This window comes from Kogia breviceps, chromosome 5 (assembly GCF_026419965.1).
Source record: "Kogia breviceps isolate mKogBre1 chromosome 5, mKogBre1 haplotype 1, whole genome shotgun sequence".
In the NCBI taxonomy this organism is placed as follows: Eukaryota; Metazoa; Chordata; class Mammalia; order Artiodactyla; family Physeteridae; genus Kogia; species Kogia breviceps.
This window is the reverse complement of record NC_081314.1, coordinates 14866022-14889869: the sequence shown is the minus strand read 5'-3', so window position 1 is coordinate 14889869 and position 23848 is coordinate 14866022. Positions and strand designations below refer to the sequence as shown.

General features: G+C 48.4%; 1 protein-coding gene across 1 annotated transcript; it reads right to left on the bottom strand.

Moving 5' to 3' along the window:
• Positions 1-960: 960 nt before the first annotated feature.
• RBP2 (retinol binding protein 2) lies at positions 961-23223 on the bottom strand. Its single transcript, XM_059065214.2, has 4 exons — positions 22990-23223; positions 7729-7907; positions 2744-2845; positions 961-1219 (listed from the first exon to the last, which is right to left on the bottom strand). The coding sequence occupies exons 1-4, from the start codon at positions 23060-23062 to the stop codon at positions 1169-1171; spliced, it is 405 nt and encodes a 134-aa protein (XP_058921197.1). The 5' UTR covers positions 23063-23223; the 3' UTR covers positions 961-1168.
• Positions 23224-23848: the final 625 nt, after the last annotated feature.

Here is a 23848-nt window from a genome sequence, read left to right as displayed (position 1 = left end):
GGTGGGATTCCAGGCTCTGCTACAGAAGGATACGGAGATGGCTCTGATCTGCAGTGCCTTCTCAGGATCCCATGAACGATCCACCATAAATGCATCCCTATTAAATACTCTCCTGTTCCAGGTGCACTACTCCATTTGCGTATCCAGCAGGAGAATACAGTGCTGCCTCGGAGTAACAAGCCTCACGTTCTGGAAGCAGCAGGAAGTCTCGGAGGTGTTGATCCACTGCTACTGAGCATCCACTCATCTGGACCCCGAAGGTGGTGGAGAGGGTGGATCCACATAATGACCAGAGCTAGCAGGGACTGAGCCCTTACCGTGTACCAGGTCCTGCTCCAAGCACTCCGTATGTGTTAACTCACTTAACCCTCACAGTGACCCATCCCAGTGGAGGAGATGCTATTTTTGTTTTCTCCATTCTATAGAAGAGATAAACAAGGATAGAGCGTCCAAATGATGTGCCTATGAGAAGTGGAGCACAGGGCTTGAACTCAGGCTACCTGGCAGAGCTTGGTGACCCCTCTGCAGGGGTGAAAGTCTGCCCAGGGCTGAAGGGCAAAGGACTGGCCTGGACCAAGAGCAGATGATACTGCAGACCTGCAGAGGCCTTTAGAGGTAGAGCCACTCAGGCTGCTTAAGGGAAAGTACAAACTGGAAGGCATATGCTTCCTAAAATAGGATCCTGGAGAAATAAATGTGCTATCCATAGGAAAGAATCTCCAATAGGCAATGTCCAAGAATTAGTAGGGGATATGCTGTGCTGGCCAGAGAATGTTTCCAGGTAAAACAACCCCACACCCAAACTAACGACTAAGAAACGAAGCTAAACTAAACTAAAAAATAAACAACAAAAGCTGCACAGAAAACCACCATGCAGGCAATCACCTCTTCTGCTTGTGGATAAAACTGACAGTTCTAGAAATAAAGGGGAATAGATTAAAGGGTTTCAAAGTATGGGAGTGATTTTTGTTTTCTCGTTTAATGCCAGCTTTCAAGGAAGGGTGACTATGTCTGTCACAGTTACATACTCGTTCTGTTTAAAACCCATCCAGATGCCTCCATGGGCTCTATCAGGAGTAGGAGGGTCCTGCAGCTGCTTCCCAAAGCCAGCAGAGCGCTCTTCACAGGGAGCATGGAGAGCATGCTTGGTAGACCCTTCTCACAGCCATCACTTCTTCTTGAACACTTGATGGCACACCTGGTCACCGCACGTCAGCTCCTGCAACATCAGAAAGCAAGTGAGTGACTAACAAGCCAGGCCTTCCTTCCACCCACCCCCAGCCCTCTGGGTGTCTGTGAGTTGGGGTGGGGGAGGAGCTGGAATAAAGAGGACACTTAGTCATTCTGGGCAAAGGGCATCTCAGAGACCCAATCAGCTGGCGTGACCTGCAGGTAGCAGTCATTTGATTTTGACACTTGAATTGAGCTTGAACAACTATAAAGATGAAAAATGCAAAGAAATTATCCTCTGGAGCAGGATTTCTCCTACTCTCGTGATTAAAGCAACATCGCTTAATTTATAAAAGGCAGCAAAGCCGCAAAGAAGGGAAGGATCTAGTGGGGAGCATTTGGAAGGCAAGGGCCTGGTGAGCTGTCCCTGCACCCTGTGGATTTTCTGGCCTCTGGTGATTAGAACGTTGGTTGGTGGCAGCACAGGCAATGACAGGGCAGGGGCTGCAAAAGGGCTCCCCCAGGCCTGCCTGGGCAGACAAGATGCTGCCTTTCATCTGGACAGGGGGAGCCCCCAGGCCTTATCTGCGCCTCGAGACCCTTTGAGGGAGGAGAGGAAAAACACGAGTGTGGGAACAGCCACAAAAATCACTGCAGTTGATGATGAATCCATTGGCTTAGCCACAGGGACAGTTGGCGTTTGTACTACAATTTAAAAAATCCACCTTCCAAACAAGAGCAGGTCGGGAAAACTGTCCATGGAAAACAGTGACTGCCTCCCATTTATCACCAGTTGACATTGTCTCTGAAATAAAGATCTCAGGTGAGTCAAGGCTGGCTCTGAAGGGCACCCTGTGAGATGAGTACGGACACCAGAGCCAGGTACCTGCTTGACTCCACAGGTGAATGAATAAAGAGCCATCCATTGAATGACCCATGCATTTAACAAACGAGTGACTGAATGCATGAAGGAGTGAAAGATTTTTCACTGTCTGAATGTTGGACAAATCACTTGTCTTAAAGACTGAAGAGTGAAAAATTAAGCTATCTAGACAGATATAATTTATACAAGGAAATCAGAAATAATTTATTCCAACTGCTCTGTTCTGGTGTCAAATTAAACTAAAATATTTTGGGATCAGGTGGACATACCTTAGGATGTGAGGCCAGTGCCTGTGGTCTACAGGCAGTTCCCAGGCGCACCGCCACCCCTCTCCTTCTTAGGCTCGGAGCACTAAGGAGGCCTGGTCTCACCCTCCTCCAGGGCATCTTAATCCTGTGCCTCGCATTTCTCCCCAGCTGGTCTTTGACAGGTTCCCTGCACTTCTCCTTGGATCTTGGCTTCCTAACTCAGCATCTTGAACTTTCCTTATAATTGCAGCCGTTCACAGAAACAGCCATATAGATTTCCTCCTGGAGTCCCCTGAGCCAGATGGGAATGGCTCACGCATTTGACCACACGCATTTGGCTGGAGCTTAGGGGAGGAGGGCAGGGCCATTTTTCTTGTCAAAGCACCTGGCTGGGTGAGCCGGCAGTTGGCATAAGCCGAGTGGAGGGGAGCTGGGGACTTACCAGGTGCAGCTTGTCCGCCTCGACCCACTGCTTCCAGCCTCGGTTCTCCTTTTCCCCCTTCTGCACGCACACGAGGGCATCACCTTCCCAGACGATCAGAGTCTGTAACGAGAGGTTTCCAGGCAAATCAAATGTATGGTCTTGATGGGGACTGAACACAAGTAAACCTGCAGCTGCAGTTCCTGCAGCCACTCTTGGGCTCCTGCTCCGTCCCCAGAGCAGAGCTCTCAGCCACAGCCACGCCAGCATCCCACCAGCCTCATTTCCACATACGCCCTTCGTTCTAGCCAGACCGACTTATCTTGGCCGGTTCTGTTCTCTTTGAAAGACTTCTACTCTTCCATTTTACCATATGGTAAAGACAGCATTCCAAATCGGTGGGGGAAAAGATGATGAATTTAACTATGTCACTATGTAAAATTTCTGGAAGGGAAAGATACCTCAAAGTCAATAGATGAATAACAAACTGGGAAAAATAATTGTAACACATTATCAGACAAAGACCTGATTTCCTTACATACAAAGGACACCTGTAAAGCAATAAGGAAAAGATCATTAACCTAATAGGAGATTCAACACAGGACACCAAACCAACAGCTTACCAGGAAAAACAAAACAAAACAAAACACCCTAGCAGATGGCTTTTAAACATAAGAAAATATCTTCAACCTCGCTTATAACAAGAGAAATGCAAATTAAGTGTGTTTGTTTTTCAGATACAATTCATCCTGTGGTCAAAGATCAAAGAGTCTAATAACACACTGGGTTGGAGGGGGTACAGAGAAGCATGGGTCCTCATACAGGGCTGGTGCATATATAAATTGGTATGAATCTTTGCAGGGCAATTTTACATTACCCTTCAAAATATAATATTGTGTATACTCTTTGACCTAGAAATTTTACTTCTGAGAATTTTCCCTACAGGAAACACATTATGAGGACTGCCCACTGTAGGGCAACAATAAAGGCAAGGAAGCTACCTAGTTAGCAGGGGGCTGCACATATGGCTCCAAAGCCAGCCTTGTCATCCAGAACCGGGAGATGGACCTTCTCCGGGTCCTGGGTTTCCTCCAGGCAGCAATGCTGATCAGTTAGCACAGGGAAGGCAGCAGAGATGCAGAGCTTGTGCTGGACAAGCAGGCTGAGTTGACCAGCAGGTTGGAGAAGCCACAAGAGGCTGAACCACAAGAGGCTCTAACCCCTTTTATTAAATTTACATATAATTTCACCCCCTGCCCCAGCTCCTCCTCCTCCTGTTCCCCCCACTTTACCTGTCTTAGTACCTGCCAAGGGATGATGTGTACTATCCCTAAGTGGTCCTTCAAGGCCACCCACCTCTGTGCCCACATTAGGCTTGCATGTGAGGTCGATGGTATCATTCCCATCCGGGCAGTGGTGGTGTGTTGGTAGCCGCCTTTCCTCGGGAATGATCCTGATGTGAGCTGGTTTTCTTCCAAGTACGTGCAAACTATATTACGCCTCTATGAACAATACTGTGCTAAGGACCAGGCGTTTATTTTCCTCCCTATCTTTCAAACCCAGTTGGTGATAAACGAACCTGTGTTTTTTGTTTTTTGTTTTTTAATTCACTTCAGGTCTGTTTTTTGGTAGACATCTGTGTTCTACAGATTGTTAAGTCTACCTGTTTCTAAAGCAATATTTGACCTTGACCATATTATATATTTCATGTACAATTTTCTTCCTCTTTATTTTACTCTCCAGCCCATCGCAGCGTTGTTTGTTACAGCAAAGGCCTGGAAGCCTCATAAATTGCATCAGTGGCGGCTGGTTAAATATGGTGTGTTTCCTCCCCGCTCTGTAGCCCTTGAAAGGAGAAGGCAGTTCTGCACTTATGGGGAAGAGCAGTCTCCATAGTGTATAGTTTAAGTGAAAAAAGCCAGGAGGAGGGCCATGTGCATAAAAAAAAGGAGCAGTGGGGATGCATGCATGTGTTTGTATACGTTCTCGCCAAGGAGGCAAAAAAAAAAACACCCTTAATAGTAATTGTCCCTCGGGGAGGGAACTAAGGAGCTAGGAGCCAGGATAGGAAGGAAATTTCACTTTTTAGTGTTTAATTTTTTTTAAAGCATGCGTATGTATTAATATTCCCCAAATTAATTTAAAAATAAAATTCTACATGTTTTCTAAAGAAAACGTGTCTCCTCCTTCTTTAGGACCATCTTAAGGCTCACAGTTTCGAATGTCTTAGAGAAACTTAATTCATAGGTTATCCTCTTGCCTCTTCTGGAAGCGAGATGTTGTCTGGAATATTCCAGAGATCCCTCCCACGTAGATGAGAAAGGACTCACATCTTCTCTTTGGGCAAGGTCTGTGTCTTCCAATCCCCCAGCCCGTATTGTCTTACACATCAAGGACACCTAATGCATGTTGATTGAATATCTGTCTCCGCTCTTTCAGAGGGGCTCGTGAGGGTGACCAAGGAGTTAAGAAGTGGAGTCCTGGAGAATACGAGGACAAAGAGTAGAGGAGCAGTACACGCACATGAAAGTGCACACGTGCACACAGACGCAAGATTTTTGTGCACATGGGTGTGCCACCAAGGGTGGGCAACAGAAATTAATCAGAGGGATAGACTCACCCACTCCCTGCCATGCCTCTCCAGCTAAAGGGTTGCAGTCAAGTTACAGGAAAAAGGTAGTGCCAAGGGCACCTGCTCTGTGTTGTGATTCTCATGGGAATAGCCCTTTGCTGGAGGCTGGGCAAATTCTGTCTGAGTACTTCTCAATCTCGTGTGTGTGTGTGTGTGTGTGTGTGTGTGTGTGTGTGTGTGTGTGTGTGTGTGTGTGTGTGTGTGTGTGTTTATTAGCCCTGGCTTTTTGCTGCAGGCAAAGCAGACACCAGAAGTGAGAAAAGGGGAAGGGGATTATCTTTCTCTGCAGGGCTAAGAGCTGATCCTGGAGAGAGGATGGAACTCAGAGAGGACAGAGCATGGAAGGGAGAGGCAGAAGGCTGGGTGTTAACAAATGGAACCCTTTAATGGTCAGAAAGGGCCAAAAGGACATAATTTATTTCAGTAAGAGTGAGTTCTCCACCATCAAAGGTGATAAAAAATGAGTCAGAGAGGACAGGCCTGCTTTTCAATAGCCCACGCCCCAAACTGAGAAGCAAGGGGAAAATGAATCATTTGGAACTGATTAGGTTAGAACAGCAGAGCGATGCAAAAATTCTGAGACAAATTTTCCTATCATTTCTGGTGTCTGAGGAATTGGCCTTGCAGCCACACAGTTCAGAAAAGCTTGCCGATCCAGCATCTCCTCGGGGCGGGATTCTACGAGGGGCCGTTCCTGGAGCTCGGGAACTTAGCATCTCCTGCCAAGACGGGTTTGATGGAAGCATTTCCAAAGGGCTTTCCATTTCCCACTTTTCTTTTCAAGGAGTCCAAACGTCATTCAACCCTGACGCATTGGCTGAGATGATCCATGTGGCAGGACAACATGCATGAGAAATAAAATGTGTCCTGCTCTTTTGGCTTTAGAATCATCCCCAAAGGATGATGACAGCTTTTCCTCCCCACCCCGGGAGAGCAGCCAGAGCTTTGCGGGGAGAGTTGAGACTTCGACTTGGAAGGAACTCCTGGAAGCACCAGAGAAGAGTGTGGCTCCGGGGGGAGTGGGGCTCACGGGGAAAGGGGAAGGGCAGGGTGGAGGGCCCTGCTTCCCTGTGGTGCTCTGAGAGGGTGGCCCTCTGCAGGGCTTGAGAGCACGGGTACCTGGGCACAGGAATCTCAGCCCGGCCCTCCTCAGCTTGGGAGCCAGGGCAGAGGTCCTGGTGGCTGCGCCGGCACAGAGGGAGTGGGTGCCGTGAGGGCTCAAGCTGCCCACTCCTGTGTAAGCCACACGGGCCATGCAGTCCTCGGGGTTCTTGTATGATGCTAAGATTTGGGTGCGGGAATCCTTAAATACGGCTGAGATTGGATTTTCCCCCATTTCTGTTGTTGGGACTGCCCAGCTGTAATTGGATTTGGAAAACCAAAGATGTTCACACTGAGCTTGAACGTGGACACTGTAACAGTCAGTCACTGGGCTGTGATACCACCAGGTGATGCAGGAGGAGAGGGGACCTGCCGACGGCCCCGCCTTTCCCATCGCTGCCCTACTTCTCCCCGCTGCTACCAGCCTCTGCCTTATTCACAAAGAGCCCCTTGGATGAGGCCCTGCCTATTCTGCAGACTCCAGTTCTCGGGCTTGGAGATAACTCCCCACTGTGCACTCAGAGCTCTCTGCTCAGTGTAGGGGCCTCCCTACATCCAAAAGCCGCAAGCAGCTAGAAGTGTGCCTTCTGATGCGTAGAGGATTTCCTCGATTATGTCCTGAGAGTTAAGGTGAGGCTGAGACTGAAGCCGTAAGCTTGCCAGAGATTTATCTGGGTTTCTAGGATTGGAGAAAGCCTGACTTCATCTAGTCTACTGATTTTTTGGTGTGATTTGCATTGCATTTTTCTAAAAAAAAAAAAAAAAAAAATTAAATCAGTTGGAATCATCTGAAATTGAGATATTTCATATAAGAACATATGAAGGCTCAACAGCTCCTGAAGAGAAAAAAAAATTCTAGCAACACGAGGCCTCGGTCCTCCGTGGCAATGCGTGGCTGCTGCTGAGGAGCTGCTCCCAGGATGAAGCTATGCTATCCCTCTGGCACCCTCAACGTCCTTCCCTACGAGTCCACCTGGCCTCTTGGCTTTGCCTGCCAGGCCCACGTCAGTGTACGAGTTGGCCTCCTACCCTCGATCCTGGAGAGGTCAGCATCCTTTAATCCCTCCTCGGCTTATAAGCTTCATGCAGAAGCCAGCCTGCTTCTTCCCACTAAGCTTTCAATACTTGCTTATTGCCAGCCTCACTGAGTCCATTCTGGTCCTCCTCTCCTGATGCCTCCCAGGTTGCTTCTGTCATTTTTTCATTGTGCAGCTAAACAGCCACAGCCCCCGCACCAAGACCTTGTGGATGAAAACTCCACTCTGGTCAGTACCTTAACATTTCGGTTGTCCAGGCCCTTCGTGTACTCGTCAAACTCCACCCCGACTGTGAAATCTAAGTTATAGTTTCGGAACGTGCTGTTGGTTTTTGTCTTGAACTTGTCACCGTCTTGCTCGATGATCTTCGTCTGAGTCAGGTGGATGGCGACCTTGCGGGTGGCAAAATCAATATCTGTTGGCAAAAGAGGTTGTGGAGGTTATGTTGTGCTCGGCCAGACGTGCATTTCTTTAGCAAGGCCAAACACTCAGGACCGGAGACGCAGATCTCAGGCCGGCCACATTCTTTGCTCAAGTGGCAAACGAGAGCTGTCTCGCGCATGGCCAGTTTGGGCATCTCAGTCAACTGTCGGGAAACCCAGGGTCCCTGGGCATCTCCACGGGAGCCCTGATGGGAGGGGAGGTAGCACCCCCGAGCTGCAACTTCCCAGTGTGCGTGTGTGCACACCCATGCACACACGCACATATACACACGCACACGCCTGCACATACACACGCACACGCCCCTGCCCTCACAGCAGCTCCCTTCTGTCTATTTGACATATTGGTTTCCTCCTAAGAGTTTGCTGAACAGAAGACTTCATGGTTTAGAAGGAAAAAATAACCAGTCTAGGGCTTCCCTGGTGGCGCAGTGGTTGAGAGTCCGCCTGCCGATGCAGGGGACACGGGTTCGTGCCCCGGTCTGGGAGGATCCCACGTGCCATGGAGCGGCTGGGCCCGTGAGCCATGGCTGCTGAGCCTGCACGTCCGGAGCCTGTGCTCCGCAATGGGAGAGGCCCACGTACTGCAAAAAACAAAAACCAAACAAACAAAATAACCAGTCTAGATCCTGGGTAAAGATGGATCTTTTGTTCATGCCCACTGAAAGGAAGAATACCTACAAACTTCCATTTTTACAGCAGATCTGGGGGATGTTCTGCCTCAGTCGTGGCCCCAGCACAGCTTAGGTATATTTCAGACACTTAGTAAACACTTGCTCAGAGATTTCTTTTGTTGTTTTTTAAGGAAAAGATGAATAATTGTTTATATTTTTATTTAGAAAGATTTCAAACAAACCAAAGTAGAGGGGAGAGTACAAGGAATCTGGCACACCCATTATGCAGATTCAACAATTGTCAAGGTTTTGCTGCATCTACTCCATTTACATCTTTTTTTTTGCCTTGATATTTTAAAGAAAATCTTATTCATTTCTTAGAGACCATTTGTAAGTAAAAGGGAGCATGCCTTTCAATAGAGTGTTTCATTTCCTAAGCTTTACATTTTACGGTAAGAAGCTAAGTGCTGAGCCCACCTCCTGTTAACCTCTGATTGTGCATAAAATGTCACCCAAGCCAAAACGTCACTGTCCTATAGAAATGATATAGAAACAGGATAATACTGGAACTGCTAAATTTCTACTGTTGCTACAAACATCATTAAGCTTTTTGTCTCTAGCCATAGCATATTTGACCTTTGACCTCCTTTATGCCTGTGAATTCTCCAGATATCTTCGGATGCCAATATAAATCTTTAATTTTTTTTTAAGAGAGTTTACCTGGAAGATTTCAAAAAACACTGAGATTGATTCGCTCATAACCCAAGGTAATAATGACTTCAAGAGTAAGAACAGTTCAGATTCACTGAGTGCTGTTTCTCTGAGAATTCCAGCCTCATCTCTATCGTAGTAGGTGATTAAACTTCACACCGTGTGCTATCTGGTAGGGGATAAATACTAGTGTGCCCATGAGTGAGACCAGCAGTTACCAACAGTTCATGGAGCTGCTTTCAATTCAGAGAATGAACATCTCCGATGGTCGCATCCTCACCTCTTCTGCTGTCCTTCCCTGGTAGCCAAGCATTACTTCCCTCACCCTCTTTCCCCATTTCCCTTCTGACACATTTCTTCCTGAATCCCTCTTTGGTCATTATCACTTTCCTTCTCCTAAAGGACCAAGAAGAAGAGGTCCAAGCTGGATGCTTGGATCACAGCAGAATCCAGGAAGGACCTTGGCTGCTCTTTTGGATTCTAAATTGTATAAAGTCAGCTTTTATCATAAGGGAATAATTTCAAGTAATAACAGGCAACCCAGAAGGTAAAAGGATTATATACCTGTATCCTAAGTTGAAAAGAGAAATAGGTTCAAGTTGGCCTGAGCTGGTGTATGAACGCCAGTGCTTTGCTCAACTATTGTTCACTACTATTGGTTGAGAACTTGTCCCGTCTAAGAATTCACCAATGGCTACCCAACAGGATCACCTGGGAAGATGTAAAAACTACAGATTTCTGGGCCTCATCTCAGACCCTGAATCTCTGGGTGGTTTTAAACCTTGGATTTCCTCTCAAGGGGCTGTTTGGAGAAAGACTTCAATGGTTTAAGAAATTTGAAAGCTACAGTTTAAGCATCTACTCCTCCTGAGGTAGGAAAAGTCAAGGCTGGGCCCAAGCAGAGTCTCCTCATGCATAGGTATTAGGGAGAAGGCAAAGCTACCTCCTTGTTTTGCACTTAACCAGGCCAGGACACATGGAGGAATGGCATCCAAAACAGAAACTCTGTAGCATCTGAGCAAGAAACTCTGCCCATGAAAACCGTGGAGCCTGTGCAATAAAAACACATAGTTTGCTGATGACTGGATGAAAGACAAAGGAACCCACTGGCAGCCTCTTCACTCTTGCCTTCAAGAGGACTTCTCAGCCCGACACATTCACAGAGGGGGTCTCAAGTCGCCCTCTAGTAACCCTGGCTGTATTGTAATATCATTATAATATCATTAGCATTGCCGTTTTGACCCCATCCCCACCCCTGTGGGTCTTGCTTAGGTGCTCACGGGAAGGATTCAACATGGTGCCTGGTGGAAGTCCAAATAAGGAACTGCCAATGACACAATCATAGGGGAGGAAAAGGGGAGTCACCCTCATCTAAGCCCCAGAAGATTAACCTCATATTAACAACCTAAGCTACCCCTACCGCGTGCCCCTCACTCCCAAGGACGCCCCACTCTTCTCCTTCGAGCGTGTAACTTTTGCTTCTGCCCTAAATAAACTGCTTCTTTGTGTGCTCTCACACACATACTGTGCTTCTAATAAACTCTGTGCCCACTTTACAATCTTGGTCTCTTTGTTGAATTCTTTCCTCAAAGAAGACAAGGACTGAGGTCCTTTTCCTCGCCAAAATCCCTCATGGCATAGGTGATGACGTGGAGGCCCAGAGAGGTTAAGTGACTCGTCTAAGATTACACAGTTGGAAAGCAATCACAAGGGTTCGATTATTGGAAGGATGTGTGGAAGATCAAGTTGGGAGGTGAAAACAGAGGTTCTGAGTTTAGGTACCAAGGTAGAAGCAGAGAAGTAAAGAATTTTATGGGGGAACTTAGGATAAGTTTTAGGTAAGGTGACCCTGGGGGCCCTGCTGTGTGGACCTTTGGTAGTATTTGGGGTGATAGTTAGGACATGCCTTGGAACCGACCAGGGATGCTGTCCCATAGTGGAAACTCCCTTGGGAAGCTTCACTCACTTCATTCTCCCAAGAAACCCACGAGATAAGAACTATATTATTCTCCATTTCACCAGTGAAGAAGCTGGCTCAGAGAGGCTGTGTCACTTGCCCTCGATCATATAGTGAGGAAGCAATAGAGGTGGCAATTGAACCCAGGATGGCCTGGCTCCAGGGCCAGCACTGTTCTCCACAAGCTCTGGGCTGACCCGTCCCATCACGTCAGACCACCCCAGTCTGTGCACTTTCTAGTGGCTGCCCAAGATACCAGTAACTTCTGACTCTACGTTTCCCCTGGAGCCACAGGGCCTTCTGGATCCAGCTGGATAAGCCTTCCCTGTTTGGGGCAGCTTATGTTCCCCAGGGCTCATGTACACTGCCCCCACCAGACAGCAATTGTTTTCTAGGCTTAGGTCTCTACAAGAATTCAGTTCGTGCCCCGGTCCGGGAGGGTCCCGCGTGCCGCGGGGCGGCTGGGCCCATGGGCCATGGCCGCTGAGCCGGTGCGTCCGGAGCCCGTGCTCCGCATCGGGAGAGGCCACAACAGTGAGAGGCCCGCATACCCCCCTGCCCAAAAAAAAAAAGAATTCAGAGCTGGAGCAACCACGTTCCAACGCTGGACTTTCTCTGATAGCTTCAGCTTTGTGGCATATGAAATTGTACCGGGGCACGTCCAAGCCACACCGCCTGCAGGCCCCAGGGCATGGGGGTAGATAAATGCTCTCTCTGCTGCTGTGAACCCTCCTAGGCATCTAGGCCAGCATTTATAGAGCCCAGGGTGACCCACTGTATTGGCCATGGACTCAGCCTATAAAAGACTGGTGGTCAAAAAAGTTTTTTAAAGGGGAGCTCGTGATCAGCTAAGTTTGAGAAATGAGCAATTAAACCCAGGACAGGCTGGCTGCTTTCTCTACTGAAGAATTTCACAGAGACTTTAATCTGGGAAAAATGCTTTATAACTCCAAGAGCAGGACAGAAGATGCAGCCTTTCCCAATCTTAGGTGGCTGTAGAACCCTCCGTGGTGGGATCTCCAGCTGGCCAGGGTTCCACAGAACGTAATACAGGAAGGGTTGACAAAACCCTTTCTGAGGCATTTATCTCTGTCACCTGGTCCCTGCAATTACGGTAATATCCCTTGTTTAATTTTTCTCCCTTTAAGGCAACTGCTGGCCTGTTTGGAAAGGAGAAGACTAGACAGGACCAAGTGGTCAACTATATCTGACTTCAGAATGAATCCTTCCTTAAAACTGCTAAGAGCCGCAAAAGAATGTTTTCTGCACTCTAGTCGGTATAAGCACGTGCTTGCGCTAGGCAGGGGCTAACGTATTACGCTCCAATTCACGTTTCTCTCGTTCTGCCCCAGAAAGACAGCCTAAAGAGCCAGGTGACATCTAACTTCAGCTCCATCGCTGGACACTAGGGTCCGGATCTGGAAGCAGCAGAGAGCAATAGCTGTAAGTAGAGTTATTACTAATTGTACCGGGCTATTCTGAGGATGAAATTTGACGGTGCTTGTGAAGAGATCTGCCCAGTGGCTGGTGGCTTGTGGTGATGGCCCCATAAGTGGTAGCTGCTGGCACCATCATAATCAACTCCCCGATCTCATAAGCTGGCTTCCTCGGAGCCCTCTGCATTTTTCCAGGTACTCCCTGCACTTCTGGTCCCTGAATCCCTGACCCTCTCCTCCCAGCCCCAGCATGTTCTGTCCTTTCTTGCCTCCCTCCTCACCTGCTTTCCAGGCCCAGGGTTTAACCCGCAGGAGGTACTACCTGGCATTTTCCTCTTTTTCGGGGAGTTTATTATTTTTTTCTCCAAAGTCTCAGCTCTGTGAGGACAAGGATGATGTCTCTTTGCTCCCGTGTCCCCATAGAACCAGGCCCAGGCCTGGGCACACAGTAGGAGCTCAAGAGATACTTATGGTTTGGTTAACGTGGGCACCGTGGTCTAGGACGGTGGTTGTCAAAGTGAGGTCCCTGGGCTGGCAGCATCCACAGCACGTGGGACCCTCTTAGAAATGTAAATTCTGGGATCCACCCTAGACCTACAGGGGGTTGGGCCCCTCTTGTTTTTACAAGCCTTCCAAGCGATTCTGTGCATACCAAAGTTTAGAACTTCTGGCATAAAAGAGTGAGGGTCAGATCCAGGCATAAATCCTGTCTCTGATCTCCCAGCTTTGTGACCTCATAGAAGTCACTTCCCCTTTCTGAGTCTCAGTTTCTCACAGTAAAATGGGGGAAAGAAAGCTTATCTCATAGGGTTATTTATGTAAGGATTCAGTTAAAATGATGGCAAAAATGCTTTACACAGTGCCGAGGAGCTGGTGGGTATTTGATGCACATTGGCCTCAACTCCTTGGCCTTTTCCACTCTGGTCAAACAGCGGTCAGATCAGCATTCAGTCCGGAGTGAAACATTCAGGTAATGTTTATGCATCTCCACAACCATCCGCCACTCCATGCAGCCCAAGTGTCCTGGACTCTGAAGAAACAGTCAGAATGGTGGCTGGTCTACCCCCTCCCTCCCTCACGCAGCCCTGGCCTGTCACATGGGCGTTTAATCCAGCCTGGCCAAACCTTTTTTGCATGGACTGGTTTCCTCATTCCATAGGTTGACCAAAGGGTAGAAACGACTTTAGTTCCTGCTCTAGCCCTCTGTGCTGAGTGAGGAGGAGTTTAGGCTGTGCTAAACCATGCTGGAGCCACAGTTAGGAGTTGAGGAAAGAGAACCACAGGTCATGTGTTAACCAGATGAAACGGAGGGGAGGGCACCAGGCAAAACTGCAATTGACCCTTGAAAGACACGGGTTTGAACTGCACGGGTCCACTTACATGTGGATTTTTTTCAATAGTAATTACAGAACTACACCATCTGCGGTTGGTTAAATCCACGGATGCAGAACCACAGATATGGAGGAACTACATACATACGTAGGGCCAACCATAAGTTACACGCAGAGTTTTGACTTCATGGAGAGCAGGGCCCCTAACACACCGCTGCTGCCTCCGCCCCACCCCTGTTGTTCAAGGGTCAACTGTACTAAGGAAGAATTGGGAAATACAGAGAAATTTAGAAGTCTAAATTTAAGTCAACTGTACTAAGGAAGAATTGGGAATTACAGAGACATTTAGAAGTCTAAATTTAAGTGGTCTTCGGAGAGCAAGTCTATTTTCACTCCACAGATGTGGAAATCAAAGCCCGGAGAATTTAAGCGGCTGGTTCAGAGTTGCCCAGCTAGGACAACACTCCTGACAGTTTGCCTACAAACACATTCTGTTTATCGTTCACAACTAAAACACATTCTGTTTAATGCTCCCCAAATGGAAATTACTGCTTGTCCCTGGTTGCCCAGAGAGGTAGATCACAGCTAAAAATGTCTACTGCCAAGAGGAGAGGTTTGTCCTGGAAACACCACCCCAAGTCAGTCTTTCCGACCAGAGCTGGGGAATCTTACTAGGGGCTCTATGCAAATTGAATCAAACATTGCCTCTTCTCTGGGTTGAAAAATGGCTTGGCCTCTTGGCTACCCTTCACCGTGTGTGCAGGCTACTTAATCATGAAACCTCTGCTCCACCCAGGGAAGGGAGCCAAACATTCTGTTGGTGATTTTGTGATATTTCTAATCAAAAGGAAACGTTTACCTGCAGCTGTAGCATACACAGGCATACACACACAGATTACAAAAACACTTACTCACTGTACTTTGCAGGGAATATTATTTTCCTGGTGTGGTGTTTGAACCCAGGTTTATCAAATATGTTTTTTTTCATCTGCTTTTCTGGATTAAAGGTATCTATCTCTGAGCCTGATTTATAGCCAGGTGAAATGAATTTCTATCTCAGAGGAAAACATCCAAAGGCAAGCTATTTCTGAATAATATATATGGCTTATAGGTGCTGCAGAAGAAGAAAAAAAAACACTGAAGTGTCTTTATTTTTTTTTTTTTGCTGTACGCGGGCCTCTCACTGTTGTGGCCTCTCCCGTTGCGGAGCACAGGCTCCGGATGCGCAGGCTCAGCGGCCATGGCTCACGGGCCCAGCCGCTCCACGGCATGTGGGATCTTCCCGGACTGGGGCACGAACCCGTATCCCCTGCATCGGCAGGCGGACTCTCAACCACTGCGCCACCAGGGAAGCCCTGAAGTGACTTTATTAAAGCATACTTTTCATAACTGCATTTTGAATAATGCAGGCCATAAAGTTGAAATATGAGTATGCTACTCAACATTAAAATGCTCTGTAATATGCTTGTGGAAAAAGCTAAAGTTGTAGGCTAAAAGGGCAGATGTGATTTGTAAATTAAAGAGCAGAGATGCACACATTTTCATCATATGAAATCTGAAACCCATTCTAAGTGTAGCTTCCATGGGCTTCGAACCTGAACTACTTAATTCACAAATCCTCAGCACTCAGGCATTGTGAGAAGCAGAGTGGAAGAGCAATCTTCTCCGTCTTTCCATGCCATTTCCTCCTCCAGATAATCCACGGAGAGAGGAACTATCCTTGCCCCTTCCTGCCTCCTTCTCTCTTACCCTCAGGGACACCTCCAAATGCATTCAAACCCTTCCTTAGCCAGCGGAGGCAGGCTGGAGACCCTGGGGTGCCTCCCTGCTCCCCTTGTACTTTTCACCTCCCCACCCCCCGCCACCATAACCTAGTCTGCACCATTGGGATGGGGGTCGGGGAGGAGGAGCTGCCACTACACGCCAGGGGAGACCCATAGGAAGGAACCAAACTTATCTTCACCTGGGCTTTTCCCACCTACAGCACTGTCCCCGTTTGAAAGTCAACCAGATGCCACACAAGTAAAGTCTTTGGCCAGTGTCTAACTTTATTGACTTGTGAACACTGGCAGGAATCCAAACGCCGTGAAATTAACTCCTCGTTGGGTCATCAGACATTCATTCATTCATTCATGTATTCATTCATGTATTCATTCATTCATTCATTTTTGCCCAGGGACTCCGAGTGACTCTCTTGCAATGTATCTGAGGGTCCTGCCTGCCTGCTTCGGAGGTCCCCATCCTGATGAACTTTGCTCAGCACGAAGCTCCCCCTCCCCTAACCCCACACTCAGCACCTGCACCTGGAACCGAGCTATGACAAGTGCTTGGAGGCTTGAAGCAGGCAGACCAGGCTCCTCTCTGAGCAACACCAATTTCCAGCCACAAATGATCCCAGGAAAGTTCCTCCACTTCCCTGACCTTCAGATTCCTCACTCCTTAAAATGGCAGGCATTCCTTTGGCTTTATCCCTGACCCTACCCTAAGCTCTAGCTCGTATATCAACATGCCAATTTTAATACTCCACTTGGATGTGTAACGGGCATCTATAATCAAAAGATGTAGATCAGAATTCTTAATGCGTTCACCCCTGCCCGGCACCCCTGTCCAAACTCATTCCCCGCCATGTCCTCCCCACGTCAGCTGATAGGGTCACAGCCTTCCCAGCTATTCAGGCCTAAGCCTGGGGGCCGTCTTCATTTCTTCCATTTCCTCTCGCTTCGTTTTTATCTGCAAGCCCTGTCAGCTTTACCATCAAAATATACACTGAATCTGTCCTCTCTTCTCCAGCCCTGGGCACCGCCCTAAACCAACCATCATCATGTCTCGCCTGAACAACACAGAAGCTTCCTTAATGGGCCTCCGTGTTTCTAGTCTTGCCCTCCTGTGCTTCATTCTTCATGCTGCAGTCATAGCGAACCTTAAAGAATATGAATAAGATGGATTAAGTCTGCGCATCATAAGGCCTGACCTACCCCTGGGCTCACCACACGCCCAACACACCAGCCTTTGCTGTGCCCTGTGCCCGGAAAAACACTTCTCAGCACTCAAGCCTCGGCTCCGATGTCACCTCCTCAGACAACCTTCCCGGACCACCCATCACTCTCCACCCAAGAATTCCTTTTTGGGCTTCCCTGGTGGCGCAGTGGTTGGGAGTCCGCCTGCCGATGCGGGGGATACGGGTTCGTGCCCTGGTCCGGGAGGATCCCGCGTGCCGCGGAGCGGCTGGGCCCGTGAGCCGTGGCCGCTGGGCCTGCGCGTCCGGAGCCTGTGCTCCGCGGCGGGAGAGGCCGCGGCAGTGAGAGGCCCGCATACCACAAAAAAAAAAAAAAAGGATTCCTTTTTATTTTCTTTAAAGCACTTACCACTACCCAGATAGTCTTAAACTATTACCCTCTCTCTCTCCCACTAGCGTGTGCACTCCACAAGGGCAGGGAACTTGTTGCCTCATTTACCACTGCTTCACCAATGCCTAGAGCTCTTCCTGGCATCTCATAGGTGCTCAAGGCATCTGTTGAAACTGAATTAATTAAATGACATAATGTACAGAAAGCTCACGCTAGCACGATGCTTATCACGACATGAGAATGTTTTGTGCACGTGCTCACCTCTGCTGTTACACTTCGGCTCCTTACAGCCAGGACAGGCTTTTGAACATTGTGGGTAATCAGGAAAGATTTCCTGGCAAAGACCACTCAGGTGGCAGCTGCTTGACTTCAGCCTCTAAGGCTACCGCTTTCCTGGTAGAATTTTCCAGAGACCCACTAGGACTTTTTGCAGTAGCCACTGCTCTTTGAAATCTGTACATGTTGATTTCAATGAAAAGATGCTCTTCACAGAAGATGATCCTCACCTTCTTTTGTGAATTAAGAGAACTGGATTTTTCCTAATGGTTGCAATTTATTGAACAAAGATTTCCTAAAATATGTCTAAGCTTAACGTTAACTGAGTGCTTTTATTTTTATTTATTATTTATTTTTGGCTGTGCTGGGTCTTCATTGCTGCGCGTGGGCTTTCTCTAGTTGAGGTGAGTGGGGGCTACTCTTCGTTGTGGTGCACGGGCTTCTCATTGCGGTGGCATCTCTTGTTGCAGAGCACGGGCTCTAGCCGCGCAGGCTTCAGTACTTGTGGCACACGGGCTCAGTAGTTGTGGTGCACGGGCTTAGTTACCCCTTGGCATGTGGGATCTTCCTGGAACAGGGATCAAACCCGTGTCCCCTGCATTGGCAGGCAGATTCTTAACCACTGGACCACCAGGGAAGTCCCTGAGTACTTTTAGAACAGATGCCTTCCATTATACATTCCTGTCTTCCTGATTAAAGTTACATGGTGAGGTTTTATTTCTTAGACTCACCCCCGGCTTCTTCTCCACTTAGTTACCACATCTAGTCAGTTTCCTGCTATGGACAACCCCTTGGACACCCTCCTTGGCACTGCTCTCACATCTTCCCAGGACGACTGCAACCACTTCCTCCTTCAGTTCTCTGACTGTCTCTGCTGATCTATTCACGCCCTGGCTGTCAGGGTACTCATGGCCCTTCTCTCCTCTGTACACAGTTCTTCCCAGGACCCTCTCTTTACCTGATGTCCTTGGGTGATGATCACACATGGTGTCACAGCGCTTCAAGATCCCGCCCTGGTACCTTTCTGACTCTTCTTACCCCTGCGGCCGCCCTTGCACTTCACCCCCTAGCAATATGGCTTCTTCTTCCTTTGGCCGCCCACATCCTCATCAGCCTGACCTTGGCACATGCTCACAGGTCCAGACCTGACTCTATCTTTCTGTGGAGCACTCCTCTCCTTCCTTCAAAACCCCACCCAGAAGTACTCAGGAAACCTTCAATGATCCATCTATCGTAGCTCCCTCCACCTTCACCGCCACACACACTGTTTTTAAAAATTATGTACATTTCAGGTGTACAGCATCATAATTCAACATCCATATAGACTGCAGAGTGATCACCACCACAAGTCTAGTTACCATCCATCACCATACAGAACACACACTTCCTTCCGGTCACCATTGTTCTATTGTCACTATAGCCCTTTCAGGCCCAAGGGACAGAATCACCCACTATCCCATCTGTTGCAGACTATACTTTCTTTAATGGCTGCAACACCACCACCTCTCATCCTATAGGCTGTTCTTGCATATGATTTTGACATTTTGAGAGGCGGGGTCTATGTACCTTCCCCTTGAATGTGGGTGGGCTCATGACTGCTTCAACCAATAGAATACAGTGGAAGTGATGCTGTGTGACTTCTGAGTCTGGGTTATAAAAGGTCATTCAACTGCTACCTCCTGTCTCTTTACACACAACCAGAGTGCTATGAGGAAATGCAGGCCACATGGGTCACCACGTGTAGATATCCACAGCCCCTTCTGAGGTCTCAGCAGCTGGCCAGCACGAACTGCCAGACACAGGAGCCAGAAGCCTTTGAGATGGCTCTGGCCCCAGCCACTGTCCTACTGCAATGGAATGAGAGCCTTCTAGCAAGAACCCCCTATGTGGACCTGGTCAGTGCCCATAACTATGAGAGACAATGATATAATCACTGTATAATAAAATCAAGACACCACATTTTGGGGGTGATTTATCACACTATAATAGAGAACAGGAATGCAATTTGTACACAGCTATAGCTTGACTGTCTGCACCAGTTTGAGTTCCTTGAGAACAGAAGCTGGGCCCGGGCCTGCTGCAGATGGCACCGTGCCTGGCTTCCACGGGCGACGTCTAAAGCTTTGGTAAAGAAGCTGAATGATTCTCCATGTACGTGCAGTGCTGGTCTCACTCCAGGGCAGAGTGAACGGGCTCTCCCGCAGCGTTCTTTCACAGCACGGAGACCTCACTTTGAGGGGTCTTCCCTTTAGATTGAACACCACTCCTCCACTCCCTGACCCCCCAATCCAAGTTGAAGGAGGAACTCAGGGCGTGACAGATTCCTCAGAGTAGAGGAGTTCACCAGCTGCTCTCCTCACTGTCAAGAAAGAGTCTAGGGCCTCAGGAAACACGAGGTCTAAGAAGGCAGGAGAGGAGGTACCATTGACCCTTGTCACCCATTCTCTGAACAGCGAATGACTTGGAAAATTTGGGGCAAACCCAAAGGTTGCCCTGATGTGTCATTGCTGAGGCTGGCAGCCAGGTCAAGTGGGGAGGCTGGGGGTGGAGTGAGTCACCAACTGGGAACAAAGACAGTTTGTCCCCAGACCCACCTCTCGACAGGAGTATCTCCTTCCTAGGGAACCAGCCGCCAGGCCCACAGAGAAAGCCGACTCCCTGGTGCTAGGGATTAACATCTATGAAAGAGACAGCTCTTTGGCAGGGAATGGAGTTATACTTAGTGATATTTCCATATCTGGGGATTTGGGAGGATCTCCACATATGTTTTTCCCAAATGCGAAGGGCCTCGTGCTCAAAAGGGCAAGAAGGCAAGCTTCTCTGACTTGTCAGTGTTGGGAAAGCAACCCCTGTCTTGTGGGGTGGACGTGGAGGAAATTGTACAGATCTGCTGGGTTGCGTTTTGGTTTTTTTTTTTTTTTTTGGCCACATCGCATGGCATAGTTCCTTGACCAGGGATTGAACCCATGTACCCTGTATTGGAAGCGTGGAGTCTTAACCACTGGGCCACCAGGGAAGTCTCTGCAGGGTTGCTTTCAGCAGATTCAATTGTGGGAGGCAGCCGCACCCGGCTGCTTCTGGCTGAGCCCTTGAGACCTGTCTCCAGTCGCTGCCAGTGCCTGTCTGCCCCACTTGTGTCCCGATGAGCAGGTGAGAAGGGTCAGGTGTCCCATCTCCACGGAGGGAAGGTGACTCTGGCTGAGTCGTTTCTGCACAGAGCCTCATGGATTCAAGCTGGGGCAAGCTCCTGGGATACTGCAGGCCATCAGCAGCTGGGTAAACCGAGGCACCAAGCACATCCACATTCTGGGTTAACTAGTACCACCCCCTATGGTGTTAATCTCTATCAGGAAAGTGGGAGCCAACCTCTCTCCACTGCAGAGACTCGTACAAAGAGGTCAACCCGTTTGCTCATTAGAGTGAAATCAATGTAGTTAAGATGTTGAATTGGAAGTCATGACTGTAGCTCTAAGAGATAAGAGGTGTCCGATACCAAGGAGAACTAGAAAGGCCACTCCCTCCAAAACCTCCTGGACAGAGACATCCAAACATCACATTCAAGGACCCACGCACCCCTCCCCCACAAGGAGGGTGTAAGTGGGTGTGAAAGAGTCCAGAGGAAGGCTGCTTTTAGGAAAAGGATTTTTTGGTCAGAGCTGACAGGGTGCCCTGCATCCCGGCCTCCCCCAGAGGGAATAGGGGATGGTGACAGGAGTGCTTGCCTCTCACCTTAAGACTAGAAAGAGGGGCTCCAGGGGCCCACCCTGTACAACCGAAAACTAAACTGAGACTCGATTTTGTACCTAAAGTCACCATAGGACTTTATATAATTTAAGAATAAGCAACAAAGGACTCAAAATTGCTTTCTTATTACATTCCCTGAGTTGGGCTTGTTCAGCTTACTGCTGAAAGCTTGAAACCACCAAATAGCTCTTGTTAAAGTACTTCCAATCATTCAAAACAACAACCAACATCATCTGGAGAAACAAGGCTGGTGTTATTTCTCTGTCTGGTGGATGAGGAGACTGGTTCGGAAAGGTTAAAAAATTGGTCAAGGTCAGAGAGAAAGCCTCAGCTGGCCCACTGGTTTGGTTTCTTCCTCTTTATGATCTTGTTCAGAATTCTAGTTCTGAGCTCATTTCCAGCCCATTTACTCACATATGGAAGCAGGATTCCATTTCTAGTCTCATTCAGGATACTACAAGCAGGGGCGACAGGGTTAAGGTTCTGATAGGGGGATTTTTGTCTCCTCCCTCCTCTCCCAAGTATATTGGTAACATTCTGTAGCCAGGAGGGGGAAAAAAAGCTATCTAGTGTTGTAAACATGTCTAAAGTACATGAAGAAATTTCCAGTCTCTGTAAATTGCAAAACATGTCACATGAGCTCTCCTTGTTTGTTGACACGGTGGAAGTGTCATCAAGCTAGAAGTGAATTGCACAGAAAAACCCACAATTCCCATTCTTGATGAGACTTCCCATCATCATATCCAAATTATTGGGCCTCAGACTGCACCCACAGCCATTTTTTCTCATGCTTCATGTAGGGAAGTTCCAGCTGGGAACTCCCTATGCGTAGAGATCTAAAGCTAGAAAAGGTGATCAGGAGGTCATTGCAGAAATAAGGACAGGCAGCCAATGCTCCTTGCCGGGGCCTGGCCTATAATATCTGCCCCCAGAAGTGAGCTCCCCTCTGTGGGCCCACTTGCTCCGGTTTTGTGTGATTTCTGCCAACCCCACAAGAGATCCCACAGGAGAGTCAACTCAGGACACATGGTGATGGAGACCCTGGCTTGGAGCCTAGTTCAGAAGTCAGGTGAGCAGTGAGATGTTTGATGTATATGATGAAAGCCTTTCCTAGCCTGATTTTCTCTAGGCTGAGAGATTTGTTATCTACTCTTTTTCTGCTTCTCCACTACAAGACTAATGAAAGAGCAATGCAGGGGTCATTTGTGCATAATATCAGATCCAACTGGTAATCTAAGAGTTGGCAATCACAAGGCAGGGGAGCTACTGCATTTTCCTCTCAAGTCTGGCTTTCCGCACATATGCGTGTGTGTGTATGTGTGTGTGTGTGTGTGTGTGCCTCCTCCATTCAGTGAATCTTTTCTGTATGCCAAGGACATTCTAGACATAACCTCATTTATTATTGTTCCCAACTTGCCGATGAGGAATCTGAGCCTCAGAGAATGAGTATGACTTGCCTGATATTACACAGCTGGTAAGGAACGAGGAGTGAGGCTTGCACACAGGTCTGGGGAACTCCACAGTGGCACTGCCAGGAGGGCCAGACCACAGTCCTTCCAAAGTTGCCCTCCCTCCCCCTTTCCCACCTCCTCCCCATTTCCCACCTCCTCCCCCTTTCCCACCTCTGGCATCCCCCCTTACCCAGAGCCTTCATGTAGCCTTCAAAGTTGTCATTACTCTCCATCTCCCAGGTTCCATCCTGGCCCCTTGTCATGGTGGTGGCCTTTGGTTACCGTGGGTGTGTGCTGGATGGCAAGGAGCAGGCTGCAGGGTGAACGTGTTAGAATGAGCTACTTTTATAATCCAGTGGACCAGGTTTATGGCTTTGAAGATAACATGCTCAAAGGTCACAAGCACAGCCCAAAGGAACTTTCCTTTCCTTTGCAAAGTTCAGCAGGACCATGAGCAACCCATGCTCAAAACCTGACGTGGCCAGGCATGGGTGTCCTTGTGACCTCCAACATACACAAGGCCTGGAACAGCTCATTTTTGGCTGGCTGGGCTCCCACAGAGTCCCTGGCCCCATGCAGAATACTCTGTCCAGCAAACACCCAGTACCCACCCAACATGCACAACAGGCCATCAGATCCCAGGCTTCAAACCTGGAGTCTCTCAGCTGTGTAGCCAGAACTTCTGGCCTGGCTGGTAAAGTCAAGAAGATGAGAACTCACGCCTGTGGACCTCTACTCTACTTTGTGCTGGGCAGGAGACACCCTTCATCTTGTTTTCTTACAAGAGCTCTGAGCTATGTTTAACCATCTCCATTTTACATATGAGAAAGGCTCAAGGAGGTTAAACCACATGCCTAATAACTACTGGTCAGTGGCCGAACTGGGATTCAAACTCAGGCTTGTCTGGCTCCAAAGTTCTTTCTAAGGAAAAGAGCTTTGTTAAGACAGTGTGCTAAGTTCAGCTTGGAAAGGGCAGCTTGGGTTGGGGTTTGACTTGAGAACCTGATTCTCACTTGCTTCCCAGCAAGTTACCCTGAGAGCATCTACGC